The sequence below is a fragment of the Vigna angularis genome, chromosome 2 (genome assembly GCF_016808095.1).
Source record: "Vigna angularis cultivar LongXiaoDou No.4 chromosome 2, ASM1680809v1, whole genome shotgun sequence".
Lineage (NCBI taxonomy): Eukaryota > Viridiplantae > Streptophyta > Magnoliopsida > Fabales > Fabaceae > Vigna > Vigna angularis.
The window spans coordinates 13,371,943-13,392,528 of record NC_068971.1 but is presented as its reverse complement, the minus strand read 5'-3'; the positions used below and the strand labels follow the sequence as shown (position 1 = coordinate 13,392,528).

The window sequence follows — 20,586 nt, the reverse complement described above, 5'->3', positions numbered from 1 at the left end:
CTCTCTTTTTCTTTCAATTTTTAAATTTTATATCCATATTACATCACACAAAATCATTTCTTAACATATAGTCTGTACTGATTTAACGAATTAGACATACATGACAATATAATTTCAGTGTGAAATTTATCTTATTATCATCTTTCTCTTTCAAATATATCGGATTAACTTTCAAATATTAATATTCATCATAAAGTAATGTTATTAAAATTGATTTAGTCAGTTTTAATGTAAAGTAAAATGTTAAATTTTAAATAGGGTTAAAAACGTAAAATTATTTTTAATTGTTTTATGAATATATATTCCTCTATTATAAGAAAAATTTTAAATAACAACTAATATAGAAATTAAAAAATAATTAGTCAATATATTTGTCAAATTAGAAACTATGTTATAAATTAAAAATAGTACTTAAAACAGTGTCTAATATTAATAAAAATATACAATTTATTTGTGAATTAGAATTTAAATTGATCTCTACCAAAGTTTTAAATACTCCCATTTATTAATTTAAAAATTTCATCTATAAAATAGAATTTTTCAGACGATAATAAATTCGTTGGTAAAATCGGTTGGAGAATTACAATTTTTTTTTACTGATGGATATTTTTATTGTTAAAGAAATGACACCTGTGACAGTCATGGTCGATGCCAATAGCAATGAAAGCGATGCTAATAGCAACGAAGGAGGACGAAGGGAAGAAAGAGAAGGAGGAGACATATCGCATAATGGACTTTTTACTATGGCTAAAACAACCCTTTAACTTTGTATTTGGTTAAAAACTTATAATTCTACCCTCTTTTGAAAATACGTATTTAGATTTTCTAAATTTGTTTTTCTTATTATAACATGATGAACACTTCAAACCATCATGGTCAAAATTAAATTACGAATATGTTATGATAAAATTTTTTCGCATGATTCTTTTTCTATAAAAGAAAAGCAAGAATAAAAAATAAAATAAATTTGGTTTATAAATTAAGTTGATTAATGTGTAAGTTATTTTTTTTAGAAACTATCTCATATAAATTTTCTAAATATTTAATTTAAATTGTAAATAAACTAATTTTTAAAGTTTTTTTTTTATTCAAAATGTTTGCAAATAAACTTAGTTCAAATATTATACTTTAGTCAACTCTCAAAACTAGTTGACTAAAAAACATGTAGAAAATCGATTAAAATAACTATATCCAGTCAAATTCGTGAGAAGTGACACGACATTCAACATAACCAATGTAAAAATGAGGGTGACAATTTTTTAAGTAAAATAGCCTCATAGACGTTGGTTACTAACTCCCCGTACGTCTTAGTACATATAGACGTCAACCCCCGGACCAAAAGTTAAATTCTTTGCGAGAAGTTGCAAAATTAGAATAGAAAAGTCACTTTTTTAAAAATTAGATATCGAACATAGCAGGGATCGTGTGTAATGCACATTAGATGTCGGACCCCTTCCTCAAACGTCAATAAGCTGCGAAAATAGCCCAAAAGTGACGCCAAAATGAATTAATTTAGCAATTAGATGTTAGTGGTGGAGGGGGCCGATGTCAAATGCCCTTTTAAACCCCAAAAACTCAACCCGAGCTTCACTTTCTTTCGCATTTTCGTTTGGATTTTCGCTTCGTGATGGTGAACGATGCAACGCGTATCCCATGCTGGTTGAAGCAGTGGACGAAGTTGTCCATGATGATGGAGGATGAAGCGAGCATGTGATGGTCCTTCAAGCAGCGACGGAGGTGTCTCTCATGGTGAAGGATGCACCGACCATGCGATGGTCGTTGAAGCAGTGGATGAAGGTAGATTATCAATTAAAAAAAATTATGGTTTTATTGAACCATGATCTAATATTATCATATTAACAGGTTTGGTGTTACTGTATTAGTTGAAAAACATTGAAAATAGACATCGATATAAAGTCCAGAATCAGTGAATCTTTGAGTACATTGATTGGACTTTCAATATTTTGCCTTATTCTTACATCAAAATCCATGTACACATATCTTCAACAGGTAAGTGTTATTGTTTGTTTATTTTTAATAAATATACGAATGCCTTTTTAATGTGTTATTTAAATTTTTTTGCTTTATTTATAATGAATGTATTAATGTATTTTGTTTAATTAATATATGAATATATGATATATGAATGTATGATTATATGAATAAAGTATGTTTAATGAATATATGACTGTATTAATTTAATTATGGTATGTATATTTGTTCAAGTAAATATAGATGGAAGAAGAATTAGATTTGTCTTACTTGGACGGTGAAGATATAGATGATGATGTGGTGGTGTAGACTTTAATATAGTCGCAATGCTACATCAATTACAAATAACCACCTTAGTGGCTGCACTAACAATGTTATGCATTGTTGGTCATGCCTTGAATTCGAGTGATTCAAGTAGTGTTAACAATTTCGTACCCGACAAAGATCGTCGTAGGGAGCAGTTAATGTCGTACCTGGTGCGTACTAATCGATGTTGTGACATTATTCAGATGGTTCCAGAGGCATTTATTAATCTTTGTGACAGACTAAGAACAACTGGGTTAGTTAAAGACGCCATTCGCTCGACAGTGGAGGAACAAGTAGCTCAATTTCTTCATATAATTGGCCATAATGTTAAGAATCGAAGTGTCGCATACCCATTGGACAAAGAATTTTTTTTCATCATAATTACGAGTGGGTAACGTATTTCCATCTGGCAGCATTTCAGTCAACAACGACAACAATTCTGTAAAACTCTTATCAGTCTATCCATTGGTCGCCTTTAAATTCATGACCCTTAACACCGCTGACAACTGTATGAACTTAGTTGAACCGACACATAAAGGAGTCTCCACATCAGTGGACATCGTTTCAGACACATGCGCTTGGGCAAAAGCCTCTACGCCAACATCACGGATCATGTCCTCTAAGTTGTCTTCTTCTGCTACATCTTCCATATCCATTGTGGAATCATAAACATTTTCAGTTGGAGAGACAGTTGGAAAGTTTGTCAATTCGCTATGCCATATCCATATTGTATAACTTCGTATGAAACCATCAAAGATAAGATGTTCCCTAATATCAGTTGCGTTCAACTTCCTCTCATTCAAACAGTTCACACAGGGACATCTGAACTTGACTTCATCATCACCACTTGTACTCGCATTACGTTGCGCAAACTCTATAAATTCTTCTACCCCTCTCTCGTACTCAGTGCTCATGTGTGGTATATTAATCCACCCTCGATCCGTACGCATGTTTACTGAAATTGTTTACACAATTTCAATAATCTTGAATGATCACTTTGATTGTGTTTGTATTCAAGGTGTGACCCTATCCCATTCAAGAAGATTCACTTTTTTTAGTTTATTAAACATATCAATTTTAAACGACATATCTTAAATTTCACGAAATTTTTCCAGCATTTCACATTAGTCTTCAGGTTACATGAAATGAAAGTGATTATAAATCACAATCAAATATGCACCCGAAGATCAATACAAAACACAACGACAACTTTTCATGAAATTTAAGACATGTATATTAAAATTGATGTTATAATAAACTATGAAAAAGTTATTACTCTTCTTAAACTGTCCAATTGGACAATTCAAGATTCAATACTTGTAAATTATTATTACCATCTCCTCTATTTTAATTTGTAAAAAGTACGTTTGTTCAAAAAATCTGGAGATAGTAAATAATTTTTGTATTGAATTTCAAATGGGAAACTAAGGCCAATGCACAACAACAATATATTCAAGCAAATTAATAATTACATATGCAACATGTAATATATTCTACAAAACAATATATTGAAGCAAGACTAAATAAAGTCATTTCAATTAACTTTAGGGTTTAGGTACTTTACTTTATTTCACTTGTTTATATCATTTTCTCAAACCTTATTTGAATATTGTTTAGCTTATAATCGTATAATCAAATATCAATAACAAATATATCAATTTCACAACAACAATTATCAAACAAATATCCATCTTAATCACCAAAAAATAATAAAAGTTATAATATGACTAATTAACAACAACATATCCATCATTTTCACAAGAACAATTATCAAACACATATCCATCAATTTCACAACATTTATCAAACGCATATCAATCTAATGACCAATATATCAATCTTCCACCAATTATTATCAAAAACAGCAAAAACACAATGAACCAACCTCAATGCAGGTTGCAAGATTGAAGCAGCGGTGGAGGAAACAACGACGACAAAAGAGTAGGAGCAACGAAGGGTGTGGAGACAGCACGACGGGAAGAGCCAAGGAGGACCGTGCACGGCGACGAGGCAAAGCAGTGGGGGCAGAGATTACACTCCTTGTGGGAGAAAAATGCAATGAGAACAAGGGAAATGACGTCTTCACAACGTAAAGATGAGGCAACAATGGCAAGGCAGCGGCGGCGAGACAGCAGCAGCGATTAGAGCTATTCTGTGACAAGAGGAGCCATGAGCACACTGTAGCAACGATGACGGAGCAGCGCCCCTGTAGCGGTGGCAATGGTGGACCGACGACCCTGTAGTGGTGGCGCTAGCGGTTGGAGGTAGTCGAGGTTTTGGATGCAGCGACGATTGCTAGCTGAGGAAGGAAGAAAAATAGTGCACATAGAGGGTAACTTCTTTGAGATCTGTAAATATGGAAGGCATAATGCCTCGGTTATGCAACTAACCGAGGTAATAACATAAGTACTACCTCGGTTATTCATACCAACCGATGCCTAAACTGAACATATACGCCTCGGGTCTTCGAGAAACCGAAGCATAATACCTTCACTAGTCATTTCACTTTATTAACAACACAAGAGTCAGTCCACGTGGAAGCTTTCTGCCTCGGTTGTCAGTGGAACTGAGGCAGTATATTAATTTCAGAAAGCCTGTTTTGCATGTCAGAAGTTATAGAGCGTTCTACCTCGGTCAACAACCGAGGCAGTAGGCTTATTTTAAATTAGCTATCCTTCCAAATATCAATTAGAGGCAGGAAGTTTCACACCATTCCGCTTCGGTTGGGCATTTGAACCGAGGTAATACAGATGTTATGCTTCGGTTCATGTTGAACCGATGTCTATAAATTCACTGAAATTGCAAAAATGCTACCGTGTTTTTATATGTTTCGGTTTTGGTAAAACCGCTGCCTATAGGGCACGTTCGTAAACAATTTTTTTTACTAGTGCCGATTTAAAAGTCTGAAGGGCATATCCCTCCCCTGACTATTCTTCTCTCGTTAACACGAGACCGGTATAAAAATTTTGACTTTTATATCGAATTTGGATCCAATATAAAAGTTGAATTTCTTTTCTACCTCCTGCTTGTATACAGGTATAAAATGTCGTTGGTATAAAAATGTTGTTTTGACCTAATGATAAGTATAAATAGGCATGACATAACAGACTATATATTCCATTTCCTAAAAAGGTACATGCATAATTTAACTAAAAGAAATTCAATAGACACTAGTACAGTTAAGGGAAATGGCATCAGTTATTTTAGCTCATAAACAGCGATTCCTGAAGCGAGGCATATACAGGCGAGACAAAAAGTCTACCCTTTTTTGCCTCGGTTGTGGAGAGAGGTAGTATTGTGGAGTCTACTGCCTCGGTTTGGACCTCAACCGAGGCAATAGAGTGTTCTTTTCTTTTGCGCCAACCTTTCCCCGCCGCATCTTCCCTCTCCCGACCACTCCATTCTAATTCATTTCCCCTTCCTCCGCCAGCCAATAGAGTGTTTTCAGAAGTTTTACCGCTTCAGCAGAGTCAGTAGGTGTATCAATTTTTGAAAAACTTTCCTTTACAACTAAAGAAGCTCTTCCCAAATTGTCCGCAAGATCTAGTAAACTCTTTGCAAAGTTCTACATCATATTTAAACCACTCAGCACTCAGTTGAAGAGGAAATTATTTGGGACAAAAGGTTTCAGACATAAACCTGTACAACAAACTTTTTCGAAACTCAACCCAAATCATCCATAACAGTCCCAAAATCCCCATCCCCATCCCTAACTCAGCCCAACTCGGTTGCCGTTAGAAGAACCTCTTCATGGCAGCCTCAATCGCCTGCATCGCCTGCAACAGGAGAACCTTCTCGAACGTGCTCTTCGAGACATACAACTTGGTCCAAGGAAGCGACCCTGCATCAACCCAACATAAAGCACACAGGTTTTGGGCAAAGGTGGGAACTTTGCGAAGCGGGCATTAAGGAAAAGGTAGAGGGTATAACGAGAAATGAAAAGAGTGATCGAAAACCTAAGGATGCGTTTGATTTGTGGAGTAGAGAAGGAAGCCAAGTCCATCCCCCACTTGACAGCGCGCTTGGCTTCTCGATTCAGCTCGTTCCGGCTCATCTTGGCCTCGAGATCCGCGTCAGAGGTGGATGATAGTGGAGAGTTGGGTGTTCGAAGTTTCGGACGAGACGAAGCGAGCGTGGCAAACGAGAAGCGGTGAGAGATATGCGGTTTTTAGATGTACTGGGGTGAGGTGGTGGAGGAGAAAGAAGGTGGTTGTGGTCGTGGTGGTGGTGGAGGAGGAGGGGAAGGGTGACACAAGTGCGGTGGTGGTGGAACCATGGGCAACAAGGACGCAGGCGAGACCACTGGCAGCACAGGGGGCAGCGCGGCGAGCCAAGGAGTGGCAGTTGTGGACGCAAATGAAGAATAGGAGAGCACGAGGAAGAAGAAGCTACACAGAGGAATGAGAGAGCACGAGAGGAAGAAGCTGTTGGGCGGAAATGAAACCTGTGTAGGATTTTCAGAAGATGAATGGAGCTACTACCTCGGTTACTAACGAAACCCGAGGTAATACAACCATATGGCACCGGTTAAAAGCAGAACCCGAGGTATAAAGTGCCACTCAACGACCTCGGTTCCTTGAGCGCAGGTGTATAGGCATCGGTTGCCTAGCAAACCGAGGCAATAACGCTTTTCAAAAAGTTGTCAGACAGAAAAGTCTAATTTGCAGTGCTATATGTAGAGTTATAGGTCTCGGGTCTTCTACTAACCGAGGCAATATCACTATTCCGTCTCAGGACAAGGTGTAACCGAGGTATATAGCTTTATACGCTTCGGGTTTTGCGTAACCGAAGCGTATATGACGCGTCAAAAGCCACTTTTTTTACTAGTGAGACATTTATCCATTAATAAGTTATCAACCAATTTAAATAAATTATGCATAAATAAGTTCGTGATCATGTTATAAAAGAATAACTTGCCTATAACTAAGTTATTTAAAGAATAATTCGTGAGTAAAGTTGTTCAGATATAAACATTTTATTTGTTGATATGACTAACTTTATGATAAGTTTTCTACCCATGAGTAATTTTCTTTTTTCTTACCTACAAAATTGTGTCGTTGGTTTCGTTATTACAAGATATATATGTTAAAAAAACAACCTTGTCCCCCACATTTCGGATCTATTATAAGGTCTCAATAACATTGCTATATTTGATATAATGAAAGATAATAGAAATTGTCACAGACAACATAATAGAGCAGACATACAATACATTTATTTATTGGTTTCCGAGGATCAACGATGCTTTAATCAATTTCATGGCAGTACTAGTGTCTTGTGTACTATCTGTGGACCCATTAGAGCATTTCATATCCTTAACAATCATAAGTAGTGCTACTATGAATGCGTAGTCCACGTTGGGACAGACCGAGACTTTGAAGCCACCATTATTCTCAACCTACATTAGTTTAAGACAGAAACATGTAAATGTTATTTGTATAATTCTTAGAGATATCATAAATATCAACAGTATATAGGTATCTAAGTCACGAAGTTATTATAGTATAGATTTCATATCGGATTATATAAACAAAATATACTATAAGTATATATATATATATATATATATATATATATATATATATATATATATATTTATATATAAGTATGTAAAGTTTAATTAGACTTATATTTACTTTAATATAAAAATAAAATTAATTTATACAAATAAGAACAAATATCATTTTAACAATCTTGTCTAAAAAGATTGAGTTAAGATTAATTTTATTAATAACATATTTAAAGTTTACTTCTCAAAAAAACAAAGAACTACTAATACATGTAAAAGGATATACGAACTTAGTAACCCATACATTGGCTACAATGGTAGGAGATTCACCGGCATAAACTGTGCAAGAATTTGTACTTCCATAAATGATGACTCTAAAGTCGCTTTCTTTTTTGTCTTGATTGTTTGCGAGGAACACATTCAATTTAGCAATCCCAGGTGGAATCGATTTATTGGTTTTTCTCACAGAAAACAGCAATTTAGATGAATCGGTGCTTTCACCATTGAAAACTTTGCATCGCTCATGAATCGTCACGGCCTGCATAATGGAAATTAATTAAGAATAAGAATAACATGGATAGTGTAGCGATACACATAATACCGACCCACCTTATGCAAATTTTCTCACACAGGATTAATTAAAAATAATAAGACATGAATATTAAAGAAATCAGATATATCCATCTCATGCAAATATTCGAAAATTTTATTACAATAATCATAATAAATATACAATCTGGAAGAAATCTACTTAATAATATAACCAATTCTATTATAAGTAAGGTCAAATAATTATTAATTAAGAAAATAAACAATAATATGAGATAGAAGAGTAGAGACATATATATTAATTTTAGAAAAAAAATTGTAACTCTAAAAGGGTATTTAAGTATAGATTGGATTGATAAGACAGAAAAAAAATACAAAACACTTAATGTTTTACCAAAATAGACCATCATAACTATAACACCTAGTTTAGTTTAGTGGCTAAAATGAAAAATTAAAGTATAGATTATCTGTGTAGTGGGCGAATATGAACTACCTAAAAGTAATTAAGTTGAGTATGAGTATAGATAGATGCATGAGAAAGCAAACCTTTCTGTATAAAGTGACTATGGGTTTTTGTTTATCATCAAATAAGACACGACGGTTATGAAGTGTGCAAAAAGCATTCTCCATATGAAAGAGACGATCACCGTTTTCATTGTAAGTGATTCCTGTCTCAGTATTAATCTGTAGAGTTATAGAGTGAGGAGAACAGTAGAAAGGGTTGATAACTGAGACTTGATCTGCCATTGGAGAGAGGAAGGTATCTGATGGGACAAAAGTGTCTTTATTTATGTGTTGTATATGCCAATTTATAGAGCAACGGTTACTAATACCACTTGCAATAATATAGTATTTGTCAATAAATAATATTATCAACAAATATTTTTTTATTTATCAATAAAATATCTCTTGATAAGTTGTATTTACTAACAAATTTACTTATAGATGTAATTTACTTATTAACAAAGTTGTATTTATTAACAAATAAACTGAACAACGCCATACCTTTTATACTGTAAAATAGACAAAAGATAGTGAGAGACAACCAATCAAAACTAATGTGGTATGCGAGAAAATGACAATAAATAAGGAAAAAGAAACCTCGGTGCATGTTAGTCCACTAGTTAAACCTATTAATTACATGACTGATTCGCACATGGTATCGAATTTCTGGAATCTCAGAGTTTTAACTGTGAAGTCAACCAGAGTCTTCTTCTACTTGCAGCAGCAATTCATTAACTACCATACTTCAGCCGTGAACTTTGACTAAGTCGTATCGTTTGTTTAAGTTAACTCGTGTATCTATGGATACCATACGTTATTGCAATGTTCTTTAAAGAGCTAGTTGTCCTTTTAGGATATGATTAGGTGTCCTAGCTTTTAAATCTGACCAATAAACCTCTTTAATAAGAGCTAGTTGATGACATGCCTAATAGAACTCTACCACACTTTGCTTAGTAATTTAGCACACCATATGCCCCTTGACCCAGTTTTCTCTTTGAAATTGAGAAAAATTATGAAAGCAATGGATGGCCAAATCCTTAAGTATAAAATGTCTACATTCGTTGTTACTTAATACACAGTTTTATTCTTAAAAACATTTAAAAAAAAAAAGAAGGGAAAAAGAGTTTTTAAACTGACTTAGCCAATCAAATTTAAAAAAGAAAGACATTGTTAAGATTAATCATATTATATATAAAGTATTGTTCGTTTTGGAATCTGTCAAAGACGTCTTTTTAAATTGTTTTTTATTTCTTATTTCTGATTTTTAATAAATGTGAGATTATTGGGTACGATAGAAAGACAATTTAATTATATTCTTTGTAAGCATATGAATCAAACAAGTTCCTACTTCCTAGCATTTGTTTCTGGTTTCTGTTAATAGAAATTTCAATTCCATCGAATTGCTTTTGTAATGGTTGCTGATCAATTATGGAGGAAAATCCGAAAAAAGATACACACAGCTAATTAAGAATCTCTTTAACAGATTCGTGTATGTAGGCTACAAGTAGAAAGGCAGGAAAACTGTTACGTAAAGCAAAAGGTGACGATGGAGGTGATTAGCATGTGATTATCATTGATGACAAAGCCATGTTGTGAAAAATATATATGATCCTCGTTTTTGTGCATCATGAAGGTAATTAAATGTGATTAATCAGTACAACCAAGTTGTTTATGCATGCCTCGAAGCACATGTTGCTATAATCATTCTTACTCACTAATCATAAAGCTAAAGCCTAGGTCCCCCGATAAGGAAGATAAATAAAATGCCCAAAAACATCAAGACAGACTGTCTCAAGTTTTTGCTTTTCTTTAGAATAAGCAACAAGGTGAAAACAATGAATGAACTCGTATGACTCATGCAAAGCAACATTAGTAATATTCATTTCTTTATATTTTCAAGTACAAGTCATAGCCATCTACCCCTAAGCATGGATAATGGCGTAAGTAATATTAACAAGTCCTTTATTTTTTTTCTCAAATATTAAAATTGGTTTTGGTGTAGGGTTGAGGATCCCCACAAACACTCATTCACACTTTCTTATGAATCACCTTAGGTAATCCTAAACATTCTTAGCCAAAATCTTTCTCCGTTTACAGTTTCAAATCTTATGAATGTGTCTGTCAAAGGTACTTTAATATTTAAGATAATGACTAATCCGATTGAAAGTCACAGTTTTTACCCGTAATCTTGATTAGGAGTGATGTTTAGAAGTTTATTATTGAGGTCGTCTGACCTCTCTGTTTCCCATTTCCATGGTCGTGCAGTCAACTAGTATTGAACGGATAGTACTTGTCAGTGTTAACGGCAACCCATTCAAATTAGCCATCCCTTTTCGTGATTGTATCCGGTCGATCGTATAGATCCCATACACTACAAAAATAATTTTTTAATGAAAAATAATTTTATTTCAACGGAATAAAGTTATTGTATCACTTCAAAGGCTAAGTTCATCTCGAAATTCAAATATCTAACTCTACCATCAATTTAATGCAATTTTGTTTTCTTTCTTATGTTCTTTTACCATTTATTAGTTTTAAAACTGAACGTGACAAATCAACCTCTAAAATGAATCTTATCAAATAAACAATTTTAAAATACTTTTTTTCTTTATTAGCGTTTTTCAATCATTCTTGTCACATTTATTAGCGTTTTTCAATCAAATAAACCTCTAGCGGATATTTTTTAAGCGGGTATCCATGCGGGTAGCGGGTGGATTTTTTTTTGTCGGGTCGGGTTGCGGGTAGGCACTATTCGTGCCCGACCCCACCCGTTGTCATCCATATTCAAACTCGACAACTTGGTCTTTGGGGTTCTTGACGTCATCAGGATCCCAATCTCTTCATCAGCCTCCTTAACAAGGATATTTGTTTCCTTTTTCTTTTCCACTCTATAGTATTTTGCTATATGACCTGCCTTATCACAATTATAACACTTGGCCGACCTGCAATCATTGGCATAGTAACCATGCTTGTCACATTATAGCATTCTACTCCAGAATTAACAGATCGACCTCTTCGGCCTCTTGCTTTTCCACAACCTCTCCAATTTTTCTTCTAGGTTTGTATATTTCTTTGTCCACATCCTCTTCCTCCAAGACCACCTCGGCCTTGAGTGTTCTAAGAACCTCCCTTCAGGTGAAGTTTTACTGAAGTATCTGATCAAGTCGTTCAAACAACATTCTCCTTTGTTGCTCGCATGCCTAAAAAACCTAGCAAGCTCTTCAATCGAGAACATGGTCAAGTCCATAGATTCCTCAATTGCATACACAATATTCTCAAAGTTCTTAGTGAGTGACCTTAGGATCTTTTCCATGATAACATAGCATTTCCTGAATGTACTTTTAATATGTGAAACAAGCTTGGTTCTATGATAAAGAAAACATAAATGTGATCCATTTTCAAACACGCATTTATGAGAGATCTGGTTTGCTCGAATTTATATGATTCAGTTTTCGTAAAGAAAATTTAGTGTGATTTAATTAGAATTTGTAAAATTAATCGAGTCTAACTAAATTTAGAAAACTAATTTTAAATTAAATAATTTATGTATAAATGTTTCAGTTTTAAATTAAATTAGAAAGTTAAACAAAATATAATTATAAAGTTACATTAATTCAAGACAACTTGATCAAATAGTGTTGACTCTAGACTCAAATAATTAGATTTTTTTTTGACACGGTTTGTGGTATAGATGTAACGACATTATTTAAAATAACAGGAGCCAACTCATACAGGGCTCCACAGCATTTTTCTTTTTCTCTTAACTTTAGAAATTGAAGTTGACTTCAAATAATTTGGTGAATGATGCACATGTGTTTTGCAGACAATTCCAATGGTTATTTCGCTGCATAAGTCTGGTAAACAATTGGTACGGTGGCCAAAAGAGGAAATTGAAAAGCTACGAGAAAAACCAGTCAATTTGCCCCCAAGCCTTAAAAGGATACAATTTGCTTCAAATTAATGATGTCACAGCAATACAGGTAAGTTTTACTTGTTAGAATTTATATATTATCAACATATTAATGTAGTAAAGGTTTTAAATTATGTATATAATATAAGAATCATGGGTGCAAAAGTGTTCTTTTTTTACGAAGAACTTTAGTATTGATATGAAAACTAGGATCAAAGGTCGCAAGGTTAACTTCCTAAGACTTTAGTACACTTTTAACATGAAAAGTTAATAATTTGGCCTTTGCATGATGTTGAAATTTCATTTGAAGTGAGTGAATTGGGAAAGGCTGAAAAATTGAAGTATTGGATTGACCACCAAATTCTATGTAGCACAAAGGGTTCATCCCTAGCAAGTGGATTGGGTCCTTTTTGTTTACTGTTTTTTGGTTCAGAATGATTGCAAGAGTTCACATCAGTTTTTTTTTTGTAGTGGTATTTTAAGAAGTCTCTAATTATTGAAATTTAATTACTTCAAGTGGAGTCACAGAATAATAGTCAATGTATCTTGCAAAATCAATTATGTTCACATACATATTCAATTATTTTTTTTCCTAACTCTACGGTTGAACATGAATGTCAAAATCACGACCAAATAAACTGAACAACGCCATAACTTTTATACTGTAATTCTCAGTGTTTTAACTGTGAAGTCAACCAGAGTCTTCTTCTACTTGCAACAGTAATTCAGTAACTAGCATACTTCAGCCGTGAACTTTGACTAAGTCGTTTGTTGAAATTAACGCGTGTATCTATGGATACCATACGTGTTACTGCAAAAACATATTCATAACCTAGAACGCTTCGTCTCCCTCTCTAACATCCATTCCCAGTTATCGACCTTTCCTACTGTGCTCCTCACACTATCAATCTTCAAATTAAAACAGATAAAGGTGCCACTTACGACGGAAATGGTGTCCGTCTTTTTTATACCAAATCTCCCCGTTTAACCCTTCACGACCGTTGTGTCTTGTGTGATGCTGGCGGAAAGCCCATCCTCACTCTATATTGGAAGGTTTGGCTACTCTCACCTATATTATTGTTAAGGATGTTTCTTCTTTTTGTTTATTTATGATTATCTTTTGCTTTGCTCAACAAAGGGCTTCATACTTTTACAATTCTTGAAGTAACACTTGTTAGTACTAACTTACCCCTTTGGTTTTACTCATCTTCTAGCTACTATATAACAATACTCTCGCTAGTTATAAATCAGAGTTCAAGTGAAAACAGTTAGGCAGAAAGAGAGCTGGAAAATTTATTTTACTCTATCAACATTTTGGCTTCAAGTTGTGATTCAAAGTAGATTCTTTCTTGAAACCATAACATTGACCCTTATTGGAATAACAATTTAATCAATCCATTTCTTTGCTGATTAAGCTTGTTTACTCCCTTCTTCCATTGTTGTATATCCCTTCTGGTGTCCCACTGTATAGTAACTGTCACCGTAAGCTATCTCCAACTATCAGCTTGTGTGGTGTTAGGTCAGCTACAAACTGGGTTAGAGGTGGGAAAAGTTTTACATTTATTAGAATGGTTATGTGTAGAAGACAAATGTTCGGATAATAAATATAGGACATTAAAGACAGAAAATGAAAATGAATAGGGCATTTAAAGACAGTAAAGAAAGGGCTTAGAGGAGTTGAAGATAAAAAGGAATCTTATATCTAACCATAAATCACACTTCCTACTTCTCATGGTTTAATCAACATGAATTTTATACATATATGTAGAAACATCTACCAAGTAGAAAAACAAAATGCTTTTGGGAATTTTCGTCTTAACTATACCCAAATGTTCATGAACCTCTTTTTTTTATACGATACTTTATAGTATCATAAATTAAATGCATTTTAGTTTAAATAATTATATTTATCATCAATTCAGTTAAGCTTTTCATATAATTCCATTCATATAAGTTTCAAACCCTACTTATTTGATTTATCAAGCAAAATATTAGTTCAATCTTATACCATATATTTCGTTTAGATCTTTTAACCGGGATTGTGAACTTTTATTAATCTTGAGAAGTATCTGAAAATTATATGTCGCAACAAGAAAAACAAAATCAACTTAAAATATATAATGGGAAACCCGCATAAAAGACATTCAAAACACATAAGTGACTCTTTCATCGCCTATATGTGTTGGTGAAAACTATTATTTGTAGTTAAATTATTATGACTATTAAGAATAAAGTACGTATGGTCAAAACTACATAATTCATTACCAAAGGACCTATGGACAAGAATAAAGTTAAGATAAAATCTTGGAATGTTGATATAATATTGTAGTGTTTTTATTCAGCTTTAATAATTATATACAATTTTCTTTTTATCAACAAATAATATAATAAATATAGTAGAGTAGTAACATAGCACTTTTTTCATGATTTTTATTATTTTTTATCAACATTTTACAACAATAAATATATATATATATATATATATATATATATATATATATATATATATATATATAATCAAAAGAGGATCATCATTACTGTAACATCCCAATTATATACGTCATGCATATAATAAAGACGTCATCATACATAATATAGGAAAGCAGTCAAGAGTAATTAAGGATTACAGTCATCCTCAAAATAGCGCGGAATTGACAACTAGAGTATTAGAATTTCTCCATGGAAATTATGGAGAATTTAAAACTTAAGATACACAAAATGTTCTTCCAAATAAAACGAGTTTCACGAAATACAAACTAGCAATTCTAAGCTGCAGTACTGCCGTCTCCATCAAGGGCTGCTTCCAAAGTATCCTCCCTGTCATCTGCTCCCATCCAAGTGGATGATCATCGCCAAAGAAACATACACAAGCGATACAAACAAGCAAGGGTGAGCTAGATATAAAAAGCATGTTATATAATCTCAGACATCCAAAAGTCATGGTAAACTGACATGACAAGACTTATTACTTTATACCCCGACTTGTTGCTTTATAGACCGACTCGTCCGGACTAGAATGATTACCGAGCTATGACGGGTTATGCACTCGTGGTGGCCTCTACTGCTTTGCAAAGCCATTGCCAATGGGTTGCACCCTACCACCCTCACGAGGTTAGTTCGTTCCGCGCCCTAGAGCATACTGGAAGCCTCCAAGACTAGGACCTCCTGCTACTCCTCACCACATGGATCAATCCTCTCTATTTGAGAATAAATGATCATTGGAGCGTCAGGAAAACTCCCAAGACTGAGCTACCATGCAATCATTCTATACACCCCCAAATCACCACCATGTATCCTCTCCTTGAGGATCATGGAATTACGTCCACCATCCACTACAAGAAAAATCGCATTTATATACGGCCGAAATCCGTATATAACATCAAAAATCCGTATAAAAAGTGGTGTTATATACGGATTATATACGGTCAAAAATCCGTATATAAAAAGGGCGTAGATAACATTACATACGGATAATCCGTATATAAGTTATATACGGATAATCCGTATATAACTTATATACGGATAATCCGTATATAACTTATATACGGATAATCCGTATATAACTTATATACGGATATTCCGTATATAACTTATATACAGTTAAACAGATCAATTTGAATATATATATATATATATATATATATATATATATATATTATCAACATTTTCATGATTTTAAACAGATCAATTTGAATATATATATATATACGGATCAATTTGGATATTCCGTATAGCACTTTTTTCATGATTTTTATTATTTTTTATCAACATTTTACAACAATAAATATATATATATATATATATATATATATATATATATATAAAATCAAAAGAGGATCATCATTACCCACCTTTATGAATATTTTTTTCTGTATGTATTATGATATTTTTTATTTTATTTTTATTCAATGTAAAAGAAAATGACAATAGATTCCGAACAAAAGTCAATATTGTATTATTGAAATATATGAGGTTAGTTTCTTTTTGTATTTCATGGAAGTTGTTGTTTTCTTATTATCCGTAACCTTAATTTTAGGCATGGTTTTATAGTTTTTCCATTTCCTCTAAGGATTGATTGGATAATCGGTCATACTGTATTCATGCATCAATTCCCTCTTATAGTGTATTCACGCATGATATTCTAACAAATTCAATACGCCAGCAAATCCATCTCAGTTACTGAATTATGAACGAATGTTCTTATGTAGATCATGACAATGCATCGGCGATGCCAAGTTTTCATGGGTGAAAGCAATGATTCCTCCAGATTGCTGTTTTCAGTGAAAGCAATGATTCCTTGCATACAACAAAAAAGAAAGTGAGTGTGACTTTAGGGTAGATGTTGTGAGTGGCAAAAGATCATGCCATGTATATGCAGGTGAATCTCCCACAGTTGTTGCCTCGGTATGTACTCTGTTACGTCTTCAAACAACATAGAAACAGTGTTGTATGAGGTTAATTATACAGTGTTTCTGTCACTATAATGCAGATGCAGAATAATGGTGACTTCAATGTCAATGTCTATCGCAACGTGGACTATGCATTCATAGTGGCACTACTTATGATCGTTAAAGACATCAACTTCTTTTACGATGGAACGTGGAATTTTGCAAAGGCAATAACGCCAGTGGCATTGGGCATCATGATGAACTAAAGGACTTCCCTATTAATTTTACTCGGATTGTGGAAAGAAAACAAAGATTGGCTTGATTCAAGTTTTCATGTAGAACACATTGGGTTTGGTTTTCGACCATTTTCATGTTAATGCGTGTTTCCAAAGTGTATGAAATTAGGTTTTACTGTTTTTAGTTTTTTAAGTTACCAAATCAGTAACTTTAGTCATGTAATTTTTTATTTTATGTTAAATTGCTTAGATTTAAACTATAAATAAAGTATGGTAGGTTCCAACATACTCTCTTTTTCTTTCAATTTTTAAATTTTATATCCATATTACATCACACAAAATCATTTCTTAACATATAGTCTGTACTGATTTAACGAATTAGACATACATGACAATATAATTTCAGTGTGAAATTTATCTTATTATCATCTTTCTCTTTCAAATATATCGGATTAACTTTCAAATATTAATATTCATCATAAAGTAATGTTATTAAAATTGATTTAGTCAGTTTTAATGTAAAGTAAAATGTTAAATTTTAAATAGGGTTAAAAACGTAAAATTATTTTTAATTGTTTTATGAATATATATTCCTCTATTATAAGAAAAATTTTAAATAACAACTAATATAGAAATTAAAAAATAATTAGTCAATATATTTGTCAAATTAGAAACTATGTTATAAATTAAAAATAGTACTTAAAACAGTGTCTAATATTAATAAAAATATACAATTTATTTGTGAATTAGAATTTAAATTGATCTCTACCAAAGTTTTAAATACTCCCATTTATTAATTTAAAAATTTCATCTATAAAATAGAATTTTTCAGACGATAATAAATTCGTTGGTAAAATCGGTTGGAGAATTACAATTTTTTTTTACTGATGGATATTTTTATTGTTAAAGAAATGACACCTGTGACAGTCATGGTCGATGCCAATAGCAATGAAAGCGATGCTAATAGCAACGAAGGAGGACGAAGGGAAGAAAGAGAAGGAGGAGACATATCGCATAATGGACTTTTTACTATGGCTAAAACAACCCTTTAACTTTGTATTTGGTTAAAAACTTATAATTCTACCCTCTTTTGAAAATACGTATTTAGATTTTCTAAATTTGTTTTTCTTATTATAACATGATGAACACTTCAAACCATCATGGTCAAAATTAAATTACGAATATGTTATGATAAAATTTTTTCGCATGATTCTTTTTCTATAAAAGAAAAGCAAGAATAAAAAATAAAATAAATTTGGTTTATAAATTAAGTTGATTAATGTGTAAGTTATTTTTTTTAGAAACTATCTCATATAAATTTTCTAAATATTTAATTTAAATTGTAAATAAACTAATTTTTAAAGTTTTTTTTTTATTCAAAATGTTTGCAAATAAACTTAGTTCAAATATTATACTTTAGTCAACTCTCAAAACTAGTTGACTAAAAAACATGTAGAAAATCGATTAAAATAACTATATCCAGTCAAATTCGTGAGAAGTGACACGACATTCAACATAACCAATGTAAAAATGAGGGTGACAATTTTTTAAGTAAAATAGCCTCATAGACGTTGGTTACTAACTCCCCGTACGTCTTAGTACATATAGACGTCAACCCCCGGACCAAAAGTTAAATTCTTTGCGAGAAGTTGCAAAATTAGAATAGAAAAGTCACTTTTTTAAAAATTAGATATCGAACATAGCAGGGATCGTGTGTAATGCACATTAGATGTCGGACCCCTTCCTCAAACGTCAATAAGCTGCGAAAATAGCCCAAAAGTGACGCCAAAATGAATTAATTTAGCAATTAGATGTTAGTGGTGGAGGGGGCCGATGTCAAATGCCCTTTTAAACCCCAAAAACTCAACCCGAGCTTCACTTTCTTTCGCATTTTCGTTTGGATTTTCGCTTCGTGATGGTGAACGATGCAACGCGTATCCCATGCTGGTTGAAGCAGTGGACGAAGTTGTCCATGATGATGGAGGATGAAGCGAGCATGTGATGGTCCTTCAAGCAGCGACGGAGGTGTCTCTCATGGTGAAGGATGCACCGACCATGCGATGGTCGTTGAAGCAGTGGATGAAGGTAGATTATCAATTAAAAAAAATTATGGTTTTATTGAACCATGATCTAATATTATCATATTAACAGGTTTGGTGTTACTGTATTAGTTGAAAAACATTGAAAATAGACATCGATATAAAGTCCAGAATCAGTGAATCTTTGAGTACATTGATTGGACTTTCAATATTTTGCCTTATTCTTACATCAAAATCCATGTACACATATCTTCAACAGGTAAGTGTTATTGTTTGTTTATTTTTAATAAATATACGAATGCCTTTTTAATGTGTTATTTAAATTTTTTTGCTTTATTTATAATGAATGTATTAATGTATTTTGTTTAATTAATATATGAATATATGATATATGAATGTATGATTATATGAATAAAGTATGTTTAATGAATATATGACTGTATTAATTTAATTATGGTATGTATATTTGTTCAAGTAAATATAGATGGAAGAAGAATTAGATTTGTCTTACTTGGACGGTGAAGATATAGATGATGATGTGGTGGTGTAGACTTTAATATAGTCGCAATGCTACATCAATTACAAATAACCACCTTAGTGGCTGCACTAACAATGTTATGCATTGTTGGTCATGCCTTGAATTCGAGTGATTCAAGTAGTGTTAACAATTTCGTACCCGACAAAGATCGTCGTAGGGAGCAGTTAATGTCGTACCTGGTGCGTACTAATCGATGTTGTGACATTATTCAGATGGTTCCAGAGGCATTTATTAATCTTTGTGACAGACTAAGAACAACTGGGTTAGTTAAAGACGCCATTCGCTCGACAGTGGAGGAACAAGTAGCTCAATTTCTTCATATAATTGGCCATAATGTTAAGAATCGAAGTGTCGCATACCCATTGGACAAAGAATTTTTTTTCATCATAATTACGAGTGGGTAACGTATTTCCATCTGGCAGCATTTCAGTCAACAACGACAACAATTCTGTAAAACTCTTATCAGTCTATCCATTGGTCGCCTTTAAATTCATGACCCTTAACACCGCTGACAACTGTATGAACTTAGTTGAACCGACACATAAAGGAGTCTCCACATCAGTGGACATCGTTTCAGACACATGCGCTTGGGCAAAAGCCTCTACGCCAACATCA

General features: G+C 33.1%; 1 protein-coding gene and 1 long non-coding RNA gene across 3 annotated transcripts; one reads left to right on the top strand and one right to left on the bottom strand.

Annotated features, from left to right (window-relative positions):
- Positions 1-7,420: 7,420 nt before the first annotated feature.
- Positions 7,421-9,153, bottom strand: LOC128195653 (protein LURP-one-related 15-like). Of its 2 annotated transcripts, none has more exons than XM_052873994.1 (3): positions 8,903-9,153; positions 8,138-8,345; positions 7,421-7,696 (listed from the first exon to the last, which is right to left on the bottom strand). In XM_052873994.1, the coding sequence occupies exons 1-3, from the start codon at positions 9,101-9,103 to the stop codon at positions 7,692-7,694; spliced, it is 414 nt and encodes a 137-aa protein (XP_052729954.1). In that variant the 5' UTR covers positions 9,104-9,153; the 3' UTR covers positions 7,421-7,691. The 2 variants fall into 2 exon arrangements, with proteins under 2 accessions (XP_052729954.1, XP_052729953.1); XM_052873993.1 differs by having other exon boundaries at positions 8,112-8,345; positions 8,903-9,148.
- Positions 9,154-13,579: 4,426 nt separating this feature from the next.
- Positions 13,580-17,682, top strand: LOC128195633 (uncharacterized). The gene is made up of 3 exons (XR_008247344.1): positions 13,580-13,823; positions 16,979-17,174; positions 17,260-17,682. It is a non-coding gene; the product is annotated as an uncharacterized LOC128195633 (long non-coding RNA).
- Positions 17,683-20,586: the final 2,904 nt, after the last annotated feature.